At 36.7% G+C, this 23579-nt stretch overlaps 1 protein-coding gene across 1 annotated transcript in view; it reads left to right on the top strand.

Moving 5' to 3' along the window:
- ak5 (adenylate kinase 5) overlaps positions 1-23579 on the top strand; it is a 116444-nt gene that overhangs the window by 76596 nt on the left and 16269 nt on the right. Inside the window, exons 9-11 of the mRNA XM_041992747.1 lie at positions 6512-6557; positions 9219-9263; positions 21724-21887. Coding sequence (XP_041848681.1) covers positions 6512-6557; positions 9219-9263; positions 21724-21887 — 255 coding nt within the window. The remainder of the gene's footprint in view (positions 1-6511; positions 6558-9218; positions 9264-21723; positions 21888-23579) is intronic.

The raw sequence follows: 23579 nt of genomic DNA, 5'->3' as shown, positions 1-23579 counted from the left end.
CTGATAGACATGCCTTTATCTAAATGACTATCTTGGCTATGAATTCAGGTTGAATCAGCTTTTAAAAGAAATCTATGAAGCAACTTGGTTCAGGCAGAATATAATACGTAATGAAAATGTGTCAAAAAGAAAAACAAAAAGACTCATAGTTGTATTCTACTTTTTTTCTTTCTGCACAAAGCTGCCTGGCAGTCACCTCACTAGTCATTTAGCACGTTTTTTTGTCTTCACACATATTTTCTTTTTGGTATAAAGTGAAAGAAAAGAGACTCATAATGTTTTATTTGGGCTGGGAACAAATGTGTGTGTTCCAGATTTTTGTAAATGTGTTGCACGACTTGAGTCTTCTGAGGGGTTTGATTATTTAAATAGATATTAGGAAGCAAATACCTGATGAGTCGGTCATCATGGCCTGAAAATTTTGTCCCTTTGAGATATAATCATTCGCACTATGCAATAATTATCAAGGTGTTTCTTATATTTTGTTGTTCAATCTGTAATTTATGTTAAACTTACTTACTAAAATACTTTCATTCCATTCTTGTTGCTGCATGTGTGAAATATGTCCTCAAGGCTTTATCTCGGTATCCAGGATTCAGACAATCAAGAGGAAAAATAAGCAAATAGCATGAATTGGGGGTAGATTATAGAATATATGTAATAAGAAGGAAGTTTCACTGTCCAGTATTCTGTATTACTAATAGGTCAGAAATGTGCAAAATGAATGCTGTTTCCTATACCTCATGTTAAAGTTTCATTAATGGTGTTAAACGTCACAGCAAAGATGCTGTTATGTAATAATCAAACAGCCTCTTTAATTATTTACATTGAAAGAGCCACATCATCACATCACAGTAATGTCTTTTGCAATATATAGTTTGACTCTCCTGAATAGAACAGACTAGAAACTAAACTGATTGTGTTTTTAAGCAGGGTGGTCTCAGAGTTGTAGTTCTCCTGCTTGGTCTTTATAGCCCTGCTCTCCAGGACTTAGAGGTGCTCTGAACAGAGCGCTGCAGCAGCTTTGGGCACAAAGGGGGAATGTTGAAGCAGTTTTTTCAGCTAAAGATGCAACATTTTCTAAGGTGCTAATGGAGACTGTTGTGTGAATTCTACAAAATACGGAGGTCTAAAGCATCATACGATACATAGATTTTACATGTTTCATTCCTTGCGAGGATTTCTTTCCATTAACTGTTTTAAAACATTTTTCTTTTCCTAGTATGGTACATTGCCCTAGAACCTCTTAACACTTTCAGTCTGTTTTGGCTCCTGAAAGGCCTACTGTTGCCTGATTTATAAAAACTGGCAGAGTGCGAGGCAGCAGCTTTCTCTTTGAGGTGTGCAAATGAACAAATGTGTTACATGGTGATGTCATTAAATAGAAGAAGAAAAGGCCGGACCTCAAATGAGCCATCAGTTCAGGAGCAGAGTCTTGTGTTGGAAAAAATGACTTCCTTTGGTGGAGATTTCAGGCATTGTAACTTTGCAGACCTTTCACATGCACAAAAAGCTGTGCAACACATTGAAATAAGGGGCTAAAAAGAAGGCCCTTATATGATGTCTTTTATGTGTGAAACATCATATTAAGGAGACAGCCCCTGCTCTTGTTATGATAGGATCCTTGACAATAGTCTTACTTGAAAAAATTAACAGGGATCTTAAAGCTATCATTAATATCATCTTTTAACATCAGTTGTGTAGGCATCTACGTGTCAGCTTTATTCCGAGTATTACAACATTTTAGGAGTATAAAATCTAATTCTTGATTCATTAGTTGTTCATTTGTGCTAAAAGGATGGCCAAAGCTGATGATGATGCCGCCATCAAACTATGGAGAAGTCATTTCTAAAAATGGTCTGAAATATCTGAAACCTTTTACTGGTGATTGACAGGGAAAACATTTTATCCAGCTTTAGTGGCCAGTTTGTTTTGAGTTTATATGAGCGTTAGTTCTCCTCCATATCAAGTACCACAGAGACTGAGGTTGTACACAATTCCCAGTCTCATTCGTCTATGGTTTTGTTTGTTTTAACTTTCTTTGTTTCTGAGGTACAGTTTCTCTGAATACTGCAGAAACAATTCCGCAGCAAATAACTCTGTCACTAAGTGATTTGAGTACTTACATATTTTAGGTGAAAGGTCAATAAGATATCTGTATTATTGCAAATGAGAATATCCACTACTTTTTTTTTTTTTTTTTTTTTTTAGTTTCTTATTCAAAAAGCTGAAATTGGTCTGTGAGCTTGTTACGGCCCCTGGCCTTTAGGATTGGCCTCCGGCCTGTCACTCCAGACATGGATATGCAAATGCTGCTGGCCAGTGCTGCCTCGGGATTGGCTGTGGACCAGACGCTGCAGTTCCTCCCCTCCGCCTCACCGATTGGTCGCTACTGCTCCCGCTCATCCCAGCTGGAAATCATTGAGTGATGCATCGCCCTTAAATAGGGGGACCTGTCATTATTCATGGCAGCTGTGTCACTAGGACACAGTTCGCCTCGTGTTGGGTTCTCTGAGTGGTTTGTGAAGAGTTTAACAATTGAGTGGTTCTTTGAGCTGTTTGTATAGTTTGTGTGTCTGAGGACACTTGGTTGCTCTTTGAACTTTAGGTATTCTGTCAGGGAGTTTTCTCATTAGGAGAAACTCCCCACCCTTTGTTATTTAGGATTGTTTGTTTAGTTATATTGAATTTTGTTTGACTCTATAGTTTCTTGTTTGGTTAAGTTTCCTTTGTGTATTTGTGTAAGCGAGTTATAATTTGCCGCCGGTTAGCGTGCGTTTTCCTTCTATAGGACACCTTTTGTTATTGTTATATTTCACCTGAAAAGGACATTTTAAGTTTTGTACATATTGAACATTGTGTAAATAAATTGTTATTTTTGAATCTAAACCGGCTTGTTGTGTTACTCAACCCCTTCCACCCCTAGACCAGAAGGGGTCCGTAACAGAGCTGGATAGGCATTTTCTATGTCCTTTTTCCAGGACCAACAGAATATTGACATCCCATGTTTCTGGACACAAAATTCTGTCTTCTACATCAGTGGTTCCCAACCTATTTTCTTCAGGGACCACTCATATAAAGAGTAAAATGCCATGGACTCTCTGCCCCAACCTGTGCTGAAGCCATGCTTGGTTTTATGATTTCAAAAGGGGGAGTCTCACCATAAATAATATATTCTGGCTGAGTCTTGTCCTACATGAAGCCAAAGTTAAAGTACTGTAACAACATATAGTCTTACTTTATTTTGCATAAAACAGGGACAATGTGTAAACATTAAACGCAGTGGCTCTGAATGTTCAAGGCCTCTGGGACCCCTTGTGCTCTTTGGGGGACCCCCTTTGGGGGTCCCGGACCCCAGGTTGGGAACCCCTGTTCTACATGACAATTCCCTTGTCCACAAAGTTAGGTCCATTAAAAAGTTGTTTTGTTTGAGCTCGGTATTTGGCCTGCTCAGACTTCTGAGGGGTATTGCACGAAACCAAGATAAGGGATTAAGCCGGGATATGTTGGTTATCCTGGCTGAATTTAGCCCTAAGTCGGTTGCATGAAAGCAGCTCAAACTAATCCCGGCCAAGTTACTGTGGTGATTTATCCACTGCAGCTAGCCTGCTCCAGACCAGGCTAACTGCTCAGGCTAAGATTAATCCTAGCGAGTCACCTGCATGTCCAACGTCAATTCTATGAGGAATTAATGTGTTTTACAGCATGTCCATGGTCTTCCTAAGTATGGCGCGTCATTTTTATCATCCAGTATTAAAATATTACATATACAGTCACTGTACATTTAATCGAAATCTGTTCGTAATCGCAACAGCCTTTTTATATGGATTCGAGTTGTAGTATTATTATTCTATTCTACAGTCATTTAGCAGACGCTTTTATCCAAAGCGACTTACATTTGAGAGTAAGAACAACACAAGCATGAATTCAAACAAGATGGGACGTCATAATTAAGTGTTAGTCAGACCGCTTTTGAGTCCAGTTGGACCCAGGTGCTGTCGTGTAGTGCTAGTGCAGTGCGTATAATTTTTTTTTTTTTTTAGTCATTTTATTTAAATACAGGATCACGATTTCATCACACAATATCAACTTGGTCATAAGTGCATGATTTCATCAGGCCAAGTGTTATATTGCTATGCTAATGAAGACTGTTCGTCAAATTGCTGTCAGAGGTTTTATAAATATGTGTTTTATTGCATTAATTGAGATTACAAAACACAGCGGATGAGGTTACAAAGGTGTATTCAAAGAAATCCGTGACGAGGGCAATGTAGAATATTCAGGTCCAACTCCCCTTCACCTGGTCCCTCTTCATAATGGCTTGCCCTTTTTCGGAGGATGTGCTGGAGGAGGAAGCCCACATCCTCAGAAGAGCATTCAGACGTGAACGAGTCTTCGGGGACAGCTCACATCCCCTGGCCTTTGGAGATGACTATGTCATTGAGAGATACAGATTTTCGGTTACTGGATTTCCAGGTCCAGTTTTCTGAGTGTCCGGCATTTAATCTCAAGATCCAGCTCCATTCCTTGGAGCTTGCTCTTTTTGAGTCAGCTTTTAACATCTGCCAGCTCTCTCTCTCTCTCCAGGTGCCCTGAATAAAGCGTTATGACAGTTTGTGAGGTCTGTAAAGGAAATGTCATGTGCAGTAGAATTGCAGTACGTGATGTACCTTGTATGAAGCGGACAGTTTCTGTGGCTGGGACAGAGGCAGTTATTGTCCCTCCCTGGATCCCCTCCATCACTGGCCTCCCTTTATTTAAATGGAGGCCAGTTCCTCTGCTGGAGTCACATCCTGGCTTGGTGGGCCGCCCCCTGTGCCAGTTCTATAGGCCTTTTTTTTAACTGCTACAATCATACAGACATTGAACATGTCAGCTCATCTATTCACCTCATTTGTTCACGGTTATCTACTTTGGAGTCACTTACCAGCCTGCAAAATGTTCTTATATTTATTTTTTTCTTGCTGCCAGGTCCTTTTATGGCCACACAGGTTTGTCCTTTATGAAGGACAGAAAGATAAAATAGATAAAAACGTTACATGAGGAAAATAGATTAAATGACACATTGTGGATAATTGTTTGCACTTAATCATACTCTACATTTCCTGAGTAACATGCACCTGCTTGTCACTCTTAAAGTATACAACAGTTAGTGGATTTGAAAAGTAACTCCTGTAATTGTAGCCTAATTATGACAGTTCCAGTGGAGCACTGTTTATTAATTGTACAGTTTTTGACTACTTACGCATTGAGCCGGTCGGCTATTGTCTGCCAGGCTCTCTCGCGTTCTTTACTTATGGCATTGGTATTGCCTTTTTTCCTTATAATATCCTTAACTCCGTCAGAGAACTCCGTCAGGAGCTGTTGTTCAGCGGCCGTGACGTAGGACGCGCGACTTTTATCCATTTCCCCATCAGTGATTCTGTGAGCGATCGCGAGGTCTGCTTCAGTATGCCGTGCACACGCACTTATCCCAACTATCTTCACCTGGCTTAACCTAGCCGCACCTTCTCATCCTGGCTCAGCAAACGTGCAACCAATTAAGCCAGGATAGGCCGCGCAAGCTAGGTCAAGCTGGGCTTGCTTAATTATCCTGGATTTCTTTATTCTGGTTTCGTGCAATACCCCTCTGAGCTCAATGTGGGATTAATGATTCAAGCATCATTAGTGAAAATGTACACAACCAGGGTACAAGGTCTGGTGTAAACCTTAATGTAGAACAGGGGAGGCTTTTTAGCAGCAAAAATAAAATAAAACCAAGCATTGAGTCCGACAAAGATGATGATGTGTTACTTTATGAAAATTCAATAAAGACAAATGCTCAGTGTGTTACGGTCCTTTTGCAAAGTACTCCACTTTAACTGCAGGAAGCAAACATGACTCAGCAACCTGCTTTTCATACCTCATCTCCTCTTTTTCATATTGTGTTTGACATAAGTGTTTTTCTGTCTGATGCTGTTCGAAACCCTGGATAGCATTTAATGCTGCTCGCCCTGCCTGAGGCACCTCCTGATCGCACAAACAGGAAGATCCAAGATACAACCGTTCCTCAAAACCTAAAGCGCTTAATTTCTGCTGTACTTTACATTTTTTTACTCTATTGATCCTAACCGAACAATTATTCTAAATCTTGACAATTCACTTTCTATAGGTCTGTTGCTTCTTTAATGTCTCAGAGTCTTGACTCTTTATTGTGGAAATTCAGAATCTTAATGATTACCTTTTAAAATCTTACCATAACTGTTTGTATGCTGTCAGTCTAACATTTATATTTCGAGTTTCATTAACCTTTTATTCTTTGTTTTGGCCACAGATTTGTGGCCAACTGTAAAACTGTGAAGCACAATATAGCAGATTATTGGTGCAGATGATGCACAGTTATATAAAGCACTAAGTTTTAATGTAAAGACCCAAGAAAGTACAGTATTTCGAAGGGGCCAAATGTGGAAAATTTAAAGTAAGAACACACATTTAACTAAAAAATCTTTTTTTTTTTTTTTTTTTTGTCCAGGCCGAAGAAGAGGAGGATGTTGGGTTTGCAGAAGGAACCACAGAAAGTAAGTATATGAAAAAACTGTTTTTTGAAGAGACAAACACTATCCACACCTTAATCTGCGAGGAAAAACACACCTCCATATCTCCTCCTGCCTTCTGTCATAAACTAGCTACGACTCCATTCAGCGTTTCATCACGAACACACAAACCCTTCTCTGTAAATGCCACAAGTGTCATGTAGCTTTAATGTTGTTGACTAGACACCTGAATGAACCTCCCCCTGCAGTCCTGTATGAGCATGTGTGTATGTGTGTCACTCTGCTTCAACAGAATTGATTGGATAATTTCGGGGAAGGCTCATCTTTTGATTCACTGTCGACAGTCAGACCTGATGTCTATCTCATCAACGGGACTAACACTGTCAGGAGAACAAGCCTGCATTTGTTTTGCATGTTGGCTGCTGGATTTGCATGAGCTGCATCTTTAACATAAAACTAATGTCGACTCCCAATTGAAGACATTTTGTGTTAAAAAACAAAAACAGAAATATATAAAAATATGTGACAAAAATAGCAAACGTGTTGACACTTTCATGGAAATTTTCATTTTAACCTGCTGAGTCCTAGTGTCCTTGTACAAGGACATCACATATTTGGTTTTCTGCACCATAATATTTAATTCTGTGGAACTGGAACCTGTTGAACCTTACACTGTCATTTGGTGGTGTCAGAAGAGACTTTGTTTTTCAATTTAAAATTATATTTATATTTACATTATATATCATAAAATATGTATAATCACAAAAATGTTTATAATCACAAATCTTACATTTCTATTTATTGATTTTTCCTAACCCCAAAGTCATCTCCCAGTCAAAATCTCTAAGTCAAACTAAAGCTCACATAATGAAGTCCCAAAAAGCCCAGTCTGCTGTGATTGGTCAGTTAAACCGGCTGCGCACGCCATTTTCAGCTCTGTTGGAATTAGAAATAAAAATTAAAAAAAGACTGATTCAAGGAAATTTTAAACAGACCTTTAAGTTAAGACAGAAATTTTGAAAATGTTTTCCAGGAAACAAGAAATTACAAACAAACACTAAGAATTCCCACTAAATATCTTTTTTTGTCATTTTTGGACAAAATATTTGTGCACACATTGTACAGAAGCATATCTGGCTACATGCTAGCTATTCACACCTGTTACCACTTGTTTTATCTATTCACACAGTAGTTCCAGCATTTTTCTAACCTCCAGCAGAGCAAATTAAGAGTTGTACCTGGCTTTACTCTTGTACTATAAAATCTATCTGTGATTTTCCTCTTAAATTCATTTCTTTACTCCGTCATTGTGGTCAAAGCAAGCCAAGCACCGGAACCAATGTCAAACGGTGTGCTGTAGTTTATTGTTGACCCTCTGTAATTTTTTTTAAAATTGCCCACTCTGGTATGATTTGCACAATTCATCTCTGTGCATTTAAGGAAAAATTCTATTTTAAGTAGACTTTAACAGTTAGTTGGTATGCTTGGTTTTCTAGGATTTGTTTTTTTCTTGTTTTTACTGTGCAATACTGTGCAGAAAACAGACTGGCTTAAAATTCTAACAATTTTTGCTTTAATTTTTTTGTGTGAGCAGAAAGAATTTTCATCAAATATTGCAAGTTGGCATTCAGGATAATGCAGGTGAAAATGTAGAATTTATTATTTATTTAAGAAGAAGAAGATTATTATTACTGAGGCTCTGCAGCAACTAAATAAATACCTGTGAGCTCAACTGTTGAAAATAAGTAGGTTTTTTCTCTTAAATAATATATAAACATGTGTTTAATAAAAAAAATGTGTTTATTTCATGCGACTCTATTTTCAGAAGTAAGTTTGGATAATGACTATTTTAACAAGGAAAACATGCATAAAATGATCTTTGAATCTATCTAAACTCTCTATTTTAACTAAAAATAATACAAAAAAACATAAAAAAAAAAAAAAAAAATCATTGACAAACACAGAATCTGTACTTTAATTCGATCCCACCCCACACCAGAGGACTGTATGGCTTCTTTGTGAAGTAAAAATTTTACCTGCAGCTATAAACTGTATTTATAGACAGTGCAGTGAGTGCAGCCAACAGGATGTTTTTGCTGAAAAGTCACCTGACAGCCTGAGGACACCATTTCATTAGGTTTCCAGACACACCTCTTATATGCAGAGATTTATCTAGATTTTCTGAACCTCTCAGAATAATAAACCCCTCCATATCTATATTTCAGAAAGACTGGTTATTTGCGATGCTGTTTTTAAACCTAATGTTTAACTGCAACGTTATACTGTTGTTGTGAAAAGTCTTTTTAAAACCATAATCCTACCATTATCAGCTAAACATAAAAAAGAGTTATATGTCAGTGTATACAGTTGGATCTTGCCAGGCAAATTATTTGTATGTGTGTGTGTGCATATCTCTGCAAAATATTTGAGTTTTTGCTTTTCTGCTTGAAGTGTGAGGACATTCTGGTAGGGTCCTCTCTTCGGTTGGACCTTAGTGAGCTGTTTGGTTTGGTTGGTTTGGTTTGGTTGCATTCAGGTTAGAAAGGTTTAGAGGAAGACTTCTTGATTATGAATATTTGGTAAGGAGTTCAGAGAGTAAACTGTGTCCTCACAGAGATAGAAGTACAAAGATGTGTGAACTGATCTGCACCACATGTATAACTGTGATATTCTTCCTTCCGACAGATTACTGCACAGAACAGAAGAAAACAAAGGTCATTTTCATGATAGGTATGTAAACCCCCACCTATCCCACCCAAACACAGCCTCTTTACAAACACACACACACAGGTTTCAGCACTGGTGGAGTCCACCTCATTTAGAAGGATAAGATCACAATGAGCAGCTGGTGTCTGCTCCACCAGCTGTTCGTTAAACTTGTTTCATTCATGCTTCACAAACTCAGATGAAAAGGTTGCGCTCAGGATAGTATGATGAGAAAATGGTGAACGATTGTTGTGAGAAAACAAAACAAGAAGAGGAAAAGAGCAGTGGTGGTAAATGTGACTGTAATTAGCAAAAACAATATGCAACGCCCGATTAAAACAAGTTCTGCTGCAGAAACTAAATGTAGAACATCAGGTTAGAGGTGTTGAAAAATACCAAGATTTACAATAACTGTGAAATTTAAATGGATGTTTATTTGTGTTTATAATTTATGACAATATTATGATTTGACTTCAGCTGATACTGACTGCAAATTGGTTTTGCACAAGGTTCAATTGTAAAAATCACAAAATAGACAAAAACTAAAAACAAATATTTGATTAATATAACTTATATTAATAGCCTGACTGGGCTGTCCAGGGTGTACCCAGCCTCTGCCTGCTAATTGCTGGGATAGGCTCCAGCTTGCCAGCAGCCCTGAACTGGACTAAGTGGTATAGAAAATGGCAATTTTATTTATACAGCACACTTCATTACATGTAAACACAATGTGCTTGACATAAAAAAAACAAGAAATATAAATATACAAGTAAAGTGTGTACTTATTCATTGATGTACATTTACACACACATTCACACAAGCACATGTGAATGAATTGTTATTATGATTGTATTTTTATTATGAATGCTTTTGGTCATCATAACTGCATGTTATGAGATCATAACCAGAATATTTTTATTTTTTTCATCAGCACACACACTGTTTATGCATAATTTATTTGTACAACTAGCTTTCTTTCATTTTTTAACATAATATACAGGGTGTCCATAAAGTCTCTTTACACTTTATACCTATATAGGGATTTTTTTCTCTTATGCTTTATGTCACTAAATTTTGAGGCACAGTGGACAACAGCTCAGACCAAACAAACTTAACAAAACATGTCAAACATCTGAAATTGGACATGGATGAAAAAAGACAAAGATTTGCTCTTTTTGCTATATATAAAACCTAGACAAGAAATTAAGTAAAATGTCCCCAGTGCTGCTTGAGGAAGTGATATTTTCAGGTTTTTTGGGATCATTTTGTATACAGAAACAACATGGTGAGACAGTCGTTTAGCCTGCTAACTTTAAAGATTAATGAGAAATCACACCAAGTTTCCATTAACCATCTTTTGCAGCAATGAAAAACATTAAGATCTGGTCATTAACATGTTTTTTAATCAGTGCTTCTTGTGTGTTTTGGGTCACACCTTCAGTATGAGAGTTGTGCATGTAAAAATCCCTTTTCATGAAGCTAACATGAATAATCCCGGCTCATCTTAATTAACACCAGTTTGTCTGAATATTTCAGAAACAGACACTGAGCCAGACAAAGAGCTTTTTCTCAGCAGGAACAGATAATTGGAGGAAAATGTCACCTGCATAAAAGCAACTGTCATCCAGACCGTCTCCTGAGCGTCTCCTGAGCAGATTTTAAACCACATAATAAGAGGGTGGCTACGCCAGCTAACATTTTGATTCTTTAAAAGCAATTAGCGAGAGCAGGATTCTGAGTCCAGATCCCGTTTGCTCTGTCATCATCTTTGTCTTGTCCTAGCAAAGCAGAACATCTGTCTTTCCTGCTGCGGCTGCGATATTTCAGCTGAAGTCACTCACTTTACGTTTCAAGAGATTTAAACCAGCACTGTCTCTCAGCACCTGTCCCACCTTCATCTCAGACTCATGTTACCGTGACAGACTCAAAAAAATAGATATAGCCAGGCACATGAAGCCAGGGTATTTGAGGTCCTCCCAATTACATTTTTAACTCTTTAAGCTTTATTTCCAGCAGTTTTTCACTGATTTGTAATGAAACGATCTTTCTTTAAAGGAAACCAGAAAAGTTTCCTTTAACAAAAGTTCCACATAAAAAATATAAAGTAGAATATTATACACTTACAAGCATGCTATGTTACTTTAAAATGCTTAGTTTAAGAAATATTTTAAATGTTGTTTAAATATTTATTTAAATAAGTATTTAAAAGCAAAGTTCAGCTAAACCTAGAGTAAGATTAAGGTCAGGGATGTCCAGTTCCAGCCCCCAAGGTCTGGTGTCCTGCAGATGTTTCCTGCTTCAACACACTTGACTCACAATGAGTAATTAACAGGCTTGAGCAGAACTTGACGATAAGCTGTTGAGAGGATCCATTTCATTTTAACAAGGTGTGTAAGCGAAACATCTAAAACTTGCAGGACAGCTGCCATCAAAGACCAAAAGTGGACATCCCTGCTTTAGATAAACCTCACTCATTCAATAATAACTCTCTTTGCCAGAAGAATTATAGATATTATGCTCATATGTCTTTTTTGTTTGTTTATTGCTAATAATTTAGGCTAATTATTTATAAACCCCTGAATATTAACAGCTAATTAGTAGGATATCAGCTTGTGTTCAAAACTTTCAGCCCATTCAAAACAGGACATTTTGGGTTGATTTCGATAAGTTGCGTATATTTCAATTTACAATATGTTGTTATAGCTAATCTCTAACAAAAATATGACATTTACAGGCTGCGGCAATCATATAGACCCGAGAGACTCAACGCCACTGATAAATGAAGGAACTTTTGATCCACATACTGTATATTCAGGGCTTATTTACCTAGTTTAGCTTCTTTTCTCTATGCATTCACTTTTCCTAAAGAAACGCTGACATATGGCTTAGCAGATAATAAACAAGTAAAAACGTATGACATCTATATCAATATATTGCAGTGTTGTCTGGAAAACTTGTTTCGTATGTTTCTAGATGACATTACATTTATAAAATCACTGACTGCTGGTTAACATTTTATTCACTGTCAGACTCGTGGTGTTTGATAAAAGATAGAGAATGTAAATGAAAATGAATAATTTATCAGGAACTTGGTTTTATTATAGCATACAGATTAAGTCCTGGAATTAGCTTACATTAATAATCTTAAGCTACATCAATATTATTTTTGGTATAAACGACCAGGTCTGGGAGTCTTTCCAAGTGGTTTAAATGCTTTTCCTGTGCATGTATGGGATTCATCTTTATCCATCTTCCTCCCACAGTCCAACGTGCAGTTTGGGCTAATTGGTGATTCTAATTCGACCCTTGGAGTTAGCTTGAGAGTGCATGATTGTATCATTTGTCACTGTGATGGACTAGCAACCTGTCAAAGGTGCGCGCTGCTTCTCACCAGGTGGTCACTGGGATAGGCTCCAGTCTGGATTTAAAAAGGATGAAAACTTAAATAATGAATGACCAGGCCCTCGTCTGCAAAGTGAACCTGTATGAGAACCTCCAGCAAATTTAAGTTGTGAACATCTGAAAAAAAACATGTAAAAAAATGTAGAGTGTGACACAGAGATAAATAATACCTTCTTACTAAAAAAAAAAAAAAAAAGAAAAAGAAAATGTAACTGGTGACCCTGAGTCTCATTCATCCATATTCGCATATCCTTGAATCAAAGATTTAGTAAAATGTATTTTTAAGCTTTTCATTTTGCTTCATTTTCAGTCCTTTTAGATTCTGAACACATAAATTTCACTGAGCTTACCAACAAGGGAGAAAGTTCAAGGACTTATCTGTTCAGTACTGCAACTCAGTGTGACACAGCATGATGACTCAGCACTTCTTACGAAACGTTCAAGTCTCATCTTGCTAGCCCTGTCCCTTCCTGTTATACTGATGATGCTACTCCTTAACAGACTGGTCTCAGTTCTAATGATAAAGAGCTCCATGTAAATCACCAACAATCATGAATTTATGACAGCCAGCATCACCTGCGTCTCATGGCTTGTATCTCCTGTAAAGTGGATCTTTACAGAGGCACATTAAGCGCCACTGCTTCAGTTAAAACTTAAAGACATTTTTTACTTATTTGATTTTCATTTATATATTATTGCAAAAAGTGAAGGAAAAGTTTGCGAGCTGTTCTGCAGCCATGATCAGCATATATGAGATGATCCCTGAGGGAAATAGTTTTTAAGTCATTTTTCTCTTTTTTTTTTCTATCTCTGCTAATTTGTTCTTCTAGTCCTTCAATTTTTATTTCCTCGCTTTGTGGAAAATGACTATTTTATCCTCATAATCATACTTTTATTAATAAGTAGAAAACCTGCTGCTGGCGTGAGAGGCAACAATGACAAACTTGAGCCTTGTGGATCAGGATGAAAACTGATGGTTTTTCAACAGCGATGCCATTAAACATGGAGAACCATCATACTGTGATGCAGTTTTTTCACAGTGACTTACAGACCTAATTAGTGCTTAAAGGATTAGATGATTTAATCAGTTTGTCACATTAAATTAACTGATAGCTCTGATTAGTATTTGCACAATGTATGTATGCCATCAATTAAAAAATGCAAATAAGCCTTCCACTGCTGGCTTGGAGGTTTTATTTTAAAATGATGACAATTAAGCATAATAATGAATTTTTGTGTTTTTAAACTGTAGTTCAGACATGGTTGTATTAAGGAAAAAATTTCACAAAGTAAACAGCTCTGTGTGTCACAAGAGAGTTTAGCATCAAGGGGCCAAGTTAATTAACTTCAACCTTGACTTTATTTACTTTTCTTAATTTTGTTCTGACTCCCGGTTTGGTTTGGATCAGAATTATCACCGCACCCAAACTAGTTGAAAATGACTGTACTTTAGATCATTTATTAATGGCTGGGGTTTGACTAAAATTTTATACAACCCAATTCCAATATGTTGCAGCACTGTGTAAAATGTAAATAATACAAAATGCAGATATTTCTAAATTTCATAAACCCATATTTTATTCACAGTCAAATATAAGCAACATATCAGATATTGAAACTGAAATGTTTTATCATTTCATGGAAAATATTGGCTCATTTTTAAATTGATGGCAGCAACACATCTCAAAGAAGGTGAAACAGCTTGATGTTTACATTGTGTAGCGTCCTCTCTTTTAACAACTGTCCATAAACATCTGGGAAATGAGGAGACCAGTTGCCAGAGTTAAAGGAGAAGAATATTGTCCCACTTTGGTCTGATGTGGGATTCTTGACAGTTCTGGGCCTTCTGGATTTGCTGGATTTTTCATTTCATGATGATTTGCTAAGTGAAGCTATGCTGCTGTTTTGGATGCAGTGTGTAGTTTATCATTGTCTTGCTGAAATCTGCAAGGCCTTCCCTGAAAGAGACGTCTGGATGGGAGCAACAGAGAAAAACTTCTCTGAACTTTTAAGCATTGATGGAGCCTTCACAGATGTGGAAGCTGCCCCACAAAGACATCAATGCAACCCCAAACCACTACGCAGGCTTGTGAGTATGCTGTTGTGTGCACATATGATTGGCACTTAGATGGTGGGTGTGTCACTTTGGGTGTGTATGTTGTGGTTACAAATAGCTGCACTAACCTGGGTACATCACCTGTTTTGGAGGATGTAGGGATGGGGGGAAAACAGCTAGCAGCGTAAAACATGCGTTATGTCTTCTGTGTATTATTTGATTCCTGAATAATATTTAAGGGAATATGCTACATTGTGACATAGAGAATAAACAAATGTGAGACCAAGAAGTTACATCCTATTGCAAATCATCAGTTATCTCTTGTGTTCAGCCTATCACTTTTGTCCAGAGAAGACAGCATGGTCTCTCGATTGTGCTCACATATGGCTCTTTCTACATGATAGAGCTTTAATCTGAATTTGTGGATTTCAGGATGTTCACCGCCAGTGATTTCTGGAAGTCTTCTTGAGCCTGTGCAGTGATTTCCAGTTGAGAATCATGTCTGTTTTTGAAGCAGTGTCACCTGAGGGCTCCGGAGATCACATGCATCCAATTTTGACTTTTGGTTTTGTCCCATGCGCACAGGGATTCCTCTGGATTCTCTGAATAATTTGATGATATTTAACACTAGATAAAAGGTAATCTTTAAAGTCTTAACAATTTTATGTTGAATAACATTTTTCTGAAATTGCTCGATAACTTTTAGACACATTGTGTTTCAGATTAGTGAACCTCTGTTCTTCTTTACATCCGAGAGGTTCTGCCTCTGAAATGCTCCTTTTATACCCAGTCGTGTTACTGACTTGTTGCCAGCTAGACTTATTAGTTGTCAAATGCCCTTATAGTTGTTTTGTGATTTATACCAATTATTTTTCCACCTTTTTGTTGGCTCTATTTCGACTTCTTTGAGATGTGTGCTGCCATAAAATTCAAAATAAGCTAAGATTTTCCATGAAATGGTAAAATGTTTCAACTTTTAATATGTTGTTTATGTTCAACTGTAAATAAAATATGGGTTTTTAAAATTTATAAATAAATGGATTCTGTTTTCAGTTGTGTTTACACAGCATCTAATTTTTTCAAATTAGGGTTGTAGATTACTTGATCAAAGAATAATTTTGGATTCATGTTCCTTTCTTAATTTTTTTTACTTTTCTAAAGGTGAGGACTGAATAGTGGCATGGAAATTTTTCATTTCTCTTCAAAAAAGCATTCATCATATAGTCTCTTTGTCTTTGGAGACTCTTTTTATTGAAGTAGAAATCAAAACATGTATTACATTTTAATCACTACATTTGAACCAGTAAAATTTAAATAAATAGATAACTAAATAAATAATTAAAGCCTACTTAAAGTTAATGTGGAGCATGCATATGTGACATAAAAGTTCATGGCTTTGCCCTGTTCTCTGGGGTCTGTCCTGGCTGTCAGTGTGGGGTTGTGCCTGATGTCAGCTGTCAACGTTCCTGTCTGCAGTAACTTGCTGCCATCTCCTTAACAAGCAGCAGAAGTCGCAGCAGTAACTAAATTAGTGTTTGCAATTTTGAGGCACTTTTATTCACCTGCCTCAAGCACCTTCTGCTGTTTTTTTTCTCTCCAACTGTCAATATCACTTTCACATTTATTATTTTTTTTTTTTTTTTTTCTAATCTACTCTTCATCTGTGCTTGGGTGACTGACGGCAAGGATGCTGGAAAAGACCTGGGACAAAACCCCTGAAAATCCTAATGGGCAGTCTACCTTGCTTCTCCTTTTTTTTAGTTTTTCCGGAGGCTTTCTTCTGAGGTTATAAAGCCTTAAAGCCATGCATGTTTGGAGCTAGTTATTTATCTTGTGATTGACAGCTCTCCCCATTAGTTTGTCTCCCCAAAGCTCCAGTGTGCAACATTTGGTGAAATATGCAGCTAAACCCCCAAAAACATCAGAAACCACAATACAAACCACTGGCTGACATCCCACCATCGAGTCAACATTTGTACAATCAACAACATTCAAAATAATTAAATGCACCTCCCTTAAACTCTCTTAAGCTTGGTGAATGATTGTATTCAAAAGTGAAAAAAACTCCTTCAGCAGTTTTTAGGGATATTGTTCAGTTTTAAGTTTTGATTTGATACTTTCCTTTGAGAGTCCTCACAGCCAGTACTCACCACCACTTATGTGGATGACTAAGATGTGTCAATTAGTGAAAGCGAGAGACTTGTCTCAGCTGCAGTCCATTTTTCTATTAGACTTATTTACATTACCCACTGGGACTTTGAATAAATAAGCATAAAGCAGGGCAGACTCCACAAATTATATTAATTTGGATTTTTCTTTTTTTTCTCTCTCTCTCTCTCTACAAATGGCTCTCTGCCTTCTTCGCCTTGTGTAACATCTCTCATCTCTGGGTAGCGCGCCATCTCCAATTTATTCCATCTGTCATTTTGGCTCCTATCATGGACAGTGCTGTTCATACATTGTGGGATGACCAGAGCTTCTCAATTCTGAGTCTTGCCCAAACTGAATGAAACTAGCAGCAGGGTACAGACGCCTGCTGAAACTCAACAAATTGTCTTTCTTGCAAGGCTTCGCTCTTCCCCTCATTGTGTTTATCTCTCTGCTTGATTTTTATCTTTTAAAAACTCATCAGGGGTTTGCACATATATGCACAAAAATTTTCTGCACAAAAACTAGTTTCAAAAGGAGGATGATCGAGGAAAAAAGCAGTAATCATGATATCGCAATATCACATCAAAACTTTGTTGAAATGCACCGCAATAGACCAATAAACATAGCTTTTCTTCTTTTTTTCTTTTTTTGTCTTGGTTATGAAATTACTCTGGGGGACAAAAGGAGGTAAGGAATAATTAAAAATATGGGTGGGGAAAGGGAGGGCTCAGTTTGCATTCACTAATGCTTGGATTTTATCAGCTGAGATGAAGTCATGATATTAAGTGCCTCGTGTCAACTTAATCTAAATTATTTCAGTTTAATGCTGCAATCATTGTCACAGATATACTGAGACACTCCCTCAACCTACAGTGAGTTTGATATGGTAAATTTGAAGTGGAAATTAATGAAATTAGATAAAATAGAAAAAAAAAACTTCATAGCTACCCTCTTTATTATAGTAATTTGGCTGCAAATAGGATGTTAAGAGCAGGCAAAATATACATCATTCCAATTTTCCAGCATAAAATGATGTCCACTTTTAATTTTAATTGTGCCGTTATTCTTGAGCTGGGTGAATAATGACTCCAATGATGATGGTTTTGCATCAGCTGATGCATTCATTTGCCTCCAGTTTGCAATCTAACCATTTGTTTCTAACCTTCACAGTCTTCCTTGCTCTGAACTCAGAGGTCATCATTTCTTTTCATGCAGCAGTTTATATTTCTTTCTCTGAATTCATAACTGAGATAAAACTGACTAAATAAAACTGACTTCATTTTCTCTTTGACACTGATGATTGTCTCAGTTTGACATTTAGTAGAACTGTGCTTCCTTTTTTTTGTTGCTTTCACTGTCATCGGAATTTAGTTTTGATATGGAAATGATAAATTAGGAGTGTTGACACTCATTTATGTTAAAAATAGGGCTAAAACTCAGACTTGAGCACATGCACGCAGTATTTGAAAATGTATTTATTCCTAATAAAAGACTATTTTTGCTAGGAGGCTGCTGGATGGTATTAATCCATGGACTTATAAGGCTCTGCAAAACACAGCAGTTGCATCAGTCCTTTCATTAAAATGCCTGTTTTAAATAATAAGATTTAGGGAACTGGAAAAAGTCAACACAAGAAACACTAAGATCATACATATCTGTAATTTCCTCTGAAACAAAATCTAAAACTGATACTAAACATGTCAGTGGTTTTAAGACTGGGTTTGTTAAACCTGTTAAATTCACACCCTTACATAAGTCTAATTCCCTGCAGCTGCAGCAGTTTGGAGGTAAAAAAATTATTTAGAGATTGTGCAAAAAAGGAAAAAAAAACATTGGTATATTACACACCACAAAATAATAAGAGGTGGTTATTAAGATTATTTAAATTGAGATTAATGACTCACTCATTAAATAAACCGAAGGGTTACATTCCCCATAAACCAATGGTTTCCAAAATTTTTCTGCAGGCCTCCCTTTTTATTGATAATGCCACAGCCCCAGTCCCACCACCACATGCACCCCAATGCTTACAATGAAATGTACGAAGAAATGTGCCACGAAATAAGATGTTTTAAACCAAGATATTCTGTAAACTACTTCAGGTGAGTTGAGCTTTCAGTGAGATGGATGCTGCTTTAATTAAAACTCTGCGATGTACGACTGTTGAATTGTTTAATTGTAAAGTAATCAACAGGCTTTTCTTTGTGTTCAGGATGAGACGTCCCCAAGCAGCGTTGTAACTTATTTAGCTTCATACTAGATGCTGATGTTTTGGGACACAGTCTCTCTTCATTACCCACCATTGACCATTGACCACTACTTGACCACTACCTAGTCAAGCCTAAAACCAATGGCAAGATATTTCTCATCACTTTCTTCTTTTTTTTATTTTTTTTAGGTAGTTAAAATAATTGTTGTTGATTCATCATCATTTTTCCCATTGTACTTTCACATATTTGTCAAAAGCTGCATTTCCATTACAGGTCTTTGCAAAATAATTTTTAAAATTTTGACAGTTTTAGCAAAAGTGTAATTGCAGTTTGCAGGTGTTTCCATTGGAGGGTGTTTAGCGCATTAGCTGTTATTCTCGTAAACGTCCTCGTCCTCTGGGACGAGTAAATGCAAAAGAAGTGTATCCATTACACTTTTGTGATATACTTCTATATCGACACAGTTCATGAGAGCGTAAAAACTTTTTAGCGATATTTGAGAGGTTTTTAAAAATTTAAGAGTTTCCATTTTTTTATTGCAATATTTAGGTTTTGTGCAATTCTTGGAGTAATGGAAGCGCAGCTAATGTTTTGCTAGCAGTGCAAAAACAATAAGTTTTATTTAGCCTTGCTGGCTCTGCCATAATCCTTGGCTCCTCCTAGGGTCCCGCCCCCCAGTTTTGGAACCACTGTCATAAACCAACCTGATCTCTGTGTAACATCTCAAAACTGGCCAGTTTAAACATTTATGTCTTTCTGCACTATTTTAAGCTCCTTTGAATAAGTTTAAATGGCTGGTGACCTGTTGGCTTTTTAAAATGGCTTTGTGTTAAATTTGCAATAGATGAATCTATAATTTCCCCGTTCCTGATTTTTTTATAGACGTTTCTGAGTTTAAGGTCATCCCTGACTGAACTGAGCCCAGTTCATTTCTGTCTTTGCTCTTTGAGGAAATGGAGATGAGGGCATTTGTTTCTACTTTCGAGCAGAGGGCAGTAACTCTCAAACTCCAAGAGAATATTGATGAATACGAAGCACATCCTGGGTTTTATTACTTGGCTCAAGGCTGCTTTTGATAAATCTCTGCTTCACTCAGCTCCATGGCCAGTCAGCTGTCTCTCTTTCTCTGCCCATGTTTCATGTCTTTTTGTAGCGAAAACATTGCCTTGATACACAAATGTCATATTAGTGATGAGTAAAAACTGCTATAAAACTATCATTTATATACTATAAAACTGCTGATGAAAATTTCTTGCAAAGCAAAAACAAAGATAAACAGTTTGAGCTTCCCACGGAGGTGCAGTGAATGCAGCACGATTTAAGCTTTCAGTTTAAAGATAAATAGGAGGAGGATGGATAATCCTTTTCTGGGTTGGGAGTGTGACCAGGAATACACCTCAAGTTTGAACAGCTTACTGAATGACATATAATACCTGAGGGGGTCCAAACAAAGATATGGTTGTGGGGGTGTTTTTATTTTTTTTATTTTATTTATTTTTATTTTAGGTGGTTGTAAGTTCAGAAACTGAAACATATTTTAATGCACAGAAATACATTTTTTTCAGCTCTGTATTTATTGGTCTTTAATCATTTGTAAAAACAAAAAGCAGAACATTTTAATAACAAAACGTTCCCTCTCCTTTTTAATAACTTTCTTGGAAAAAGAAATAAATAAAGAAGTAAATTAATTAATGAAAAATGAATAAATAAATAACAAAAAACAGGACAGATAGAGATTAAATCAGTAATGGATTATTTTGCACAAATATGAAATCATACAGGGAAGTATATGTGTACACACATATACACACATATATTCAGCAAGTATACAACAGCAATTCATCCTTAAATTTTCCTTTTACTATATACATTTTTCTAGTGCCAGACTATTAGACATCTCCCTTTATCTACAGTTGGGTTTCTGAGTTTCCTTCTAGTTTGAAGCGATTACACGCTTGACTTGCAATGAACAAAAATTGATTAGTTTGTGTTTTCTTACATTTGCTGGAAAATCTCCAGGGTATATGTATAATAGACATATTTCACCTCCATGGGGAGCTCTATGACCTCGTTCCAGAAGAGAAATACTTTTTTAGAGAAAGACTTTAGACTAAATTATGAGATAAAAATAAGTGTGCATCATTTATAATAAAGTTGCTGCAGACAATCTTGATCATGATAATAATGATTATTTATCATCAATCTGACACTTTTGTTTAAAGAAACCATTAAATTGCAGTTTATTTAATCCAAGCAGACCAAAGCTGTGTTCTGAAAGCTAATATTTTGGCCTATAGACACACAAAGAAATTTGTGCATATAAATCTGTATATCTGTGTGTGTGTGTGTTTGTGACTTGCACTGTTGTAGTAAAGCAGCAGGGCAAGCAGATTCAGTTAGAGGAATGATAATTATCTGTGATAATAACCAGGCTCTATGTCTCTGGCAATAAATTAGACATGGCAAATAATTAGAGCACACACACACATAGTTCATCCACTCGCCTGTTATTTGTTTTCTCTTCTATTTCTCTCTTAAACACTCGCTCTTAGTTTCCTTTAGTCTACCTCCTTCAGTCTTTTCTCTGTTTCCTTCCTACCTTCCTCCTACTTTATCTTTACTCTTGGTCTTGAGGACTCTGACTGATGTGTGTCTGTATGTGCAGGTGGTCCAGCCTCAGGTAAGACCCTCCAGTGTGAGCGAATGGAGGAGAGGTTCGGCCTGCGTCCCCTCACCCTGGGTGACCTGTTGTGTAGCGAGCTGCAGTGTCACAGTGAAAGAGGACGCCACCTGCGGGATGTTCTGGAGAGAGAAGAGAAGCTGCCTGAGGTCAGTGTGGGACTCCTCACACATCTTTAAGTTTCACTTCATTTGTTTTGTAATGGAAAAATGTCTTTTGAAAAAAATGATAGTTTATGTTACTGTCTGTTGTGCAAGTTTACCCTTCATAAGAACTAAACACGTGTTAAACCTGAACTCACGTTTATTAGCAACTCCTCTGAAATATTGTCCTTATACGAATGGAGTACTAAAACTTTACATTTATGTTTTAAAAAAAAGTATTGATTTTAAAATACTTACAAGGACAACCCATAGTTTTTGTCAAATAACTTAATCTGTGGGAGGATTTATACAAAATCCTGACAGATATGAACAGAAAAGTCAACAAAACCAGATCTGAAACATTATAGTTTTATAAAAAAAAAAATAGAAATGATAGAGTAATGAATCACAAGTGAAGAGACTTTTTTTCACAGAGTGAATACAGTCTAATACAGTGTAACAGGTTTCCTGTCAAAAGACTACTTCAGTACACAGAAAAGACGAGAGAGGCAGCAGTACTCCACAGTCAACAGCACTAAAAACTGCATTTCACACGGTTTGCACATATATACACATTGTGAGCTGGCATGGTTGTCTCGGCTTATGTATGAGAGCTAGATAAATTATCCACATCTCCAGTGATGTGAACATGTATATGATGTCAGAATCAACTTCATTCATCAGCCAAATGCATCCTACTTCCTACAGACACTGGACAATCTATTTGTAGTTCATGGAAGATATTAAGCCTGCAGGCTGTCTTTAAATGTCACTGTAGTGTTATTTATAAGCTCACTATCGCATGAAAACTTGTGTTACCTTGAAGAGGACAGCAGTAGATTCCTCACAGTTTGTACAGCAGGTCAAACTAAGGCTATTGGATATGTGATTCCATTTCTGAGGTAAGCAGTAACTTACTTAACAACAGGAAGTAAACATGACAAAAACACACCAGGGGACAAACTAAACAGGAAAACAGGAAACAAGGTAGCTAGAGTGCAAGAAACAACCTGATGGCAACAGTAAACTAGAACAAGACATTAGAAAGTAAAAGAAACAGTCAAAATCTGAAAATCTAATCACAAAAAGTCGCCAATCCATGAAACAAAAATACAAATCAGCTCAGATACTGTAAAATGTAAAAAGAAAAAAAAAAAAACAATGATTTCTAAATCTCATAATTAATTTATTCAAAACAAAACATATCAAATGTTAAAAGAAAAACTCTTTAATATTTAATTTAAAATATCAGCTCATCTCAAGTTAGATGACAGCATCAATTCTTTAAAAGGTTGGGGCAACAAAAGGCTAGAAAAGCAAGTGGCACTTAGATTATTTACAGAAGATTAAGTGATTAAAATCCCCATGAGACAGGTTAAAGGATATGTGAAAATAATCCTTTGTGTCAGGTTCGGCTTCACTACAAGCAACAAGTTCATTAAAATGATGTATGATTTTCTTGTTTCCTGTGTAATTTAATGTCTGGCAGAGTTTGAAAGCCTGTACTTTACGGTATATCAATACATTATATAGCTGTACACACACACACACCAGAGGCTCAGACTTTGGTTTACGGGTGTAAACAAAATAAAAAAGCAACAAAGACAAAGGTCAGCTAGCACCACCACCTCCGATTTTCTAATGTGAACTAGCTTGTTGGATAAGACTGCAAACACTGGTGTCATTAAGAGAAATGGA

This window comes from Melanotaenia boesemani, chromosome 8, assembly GCF_017639745.1.
Source record: "Melanotaenia boesemani isolate fMelBoe1 chromosome 8, fMelBoe1.pri, whole genome shotgun sequence".
NCBI lineage: Eukaryota > Metazoa > Chordata > Actinopteri > Atheriniformes > Melanotaeniidae > Melanotaenia > Melanotaenia boesemani.
The sequence above is the reverse complement of the archived record's forward strand: the minus strand, read 5'-3'. Positions and strand labels throughout refer to the sequence as shown.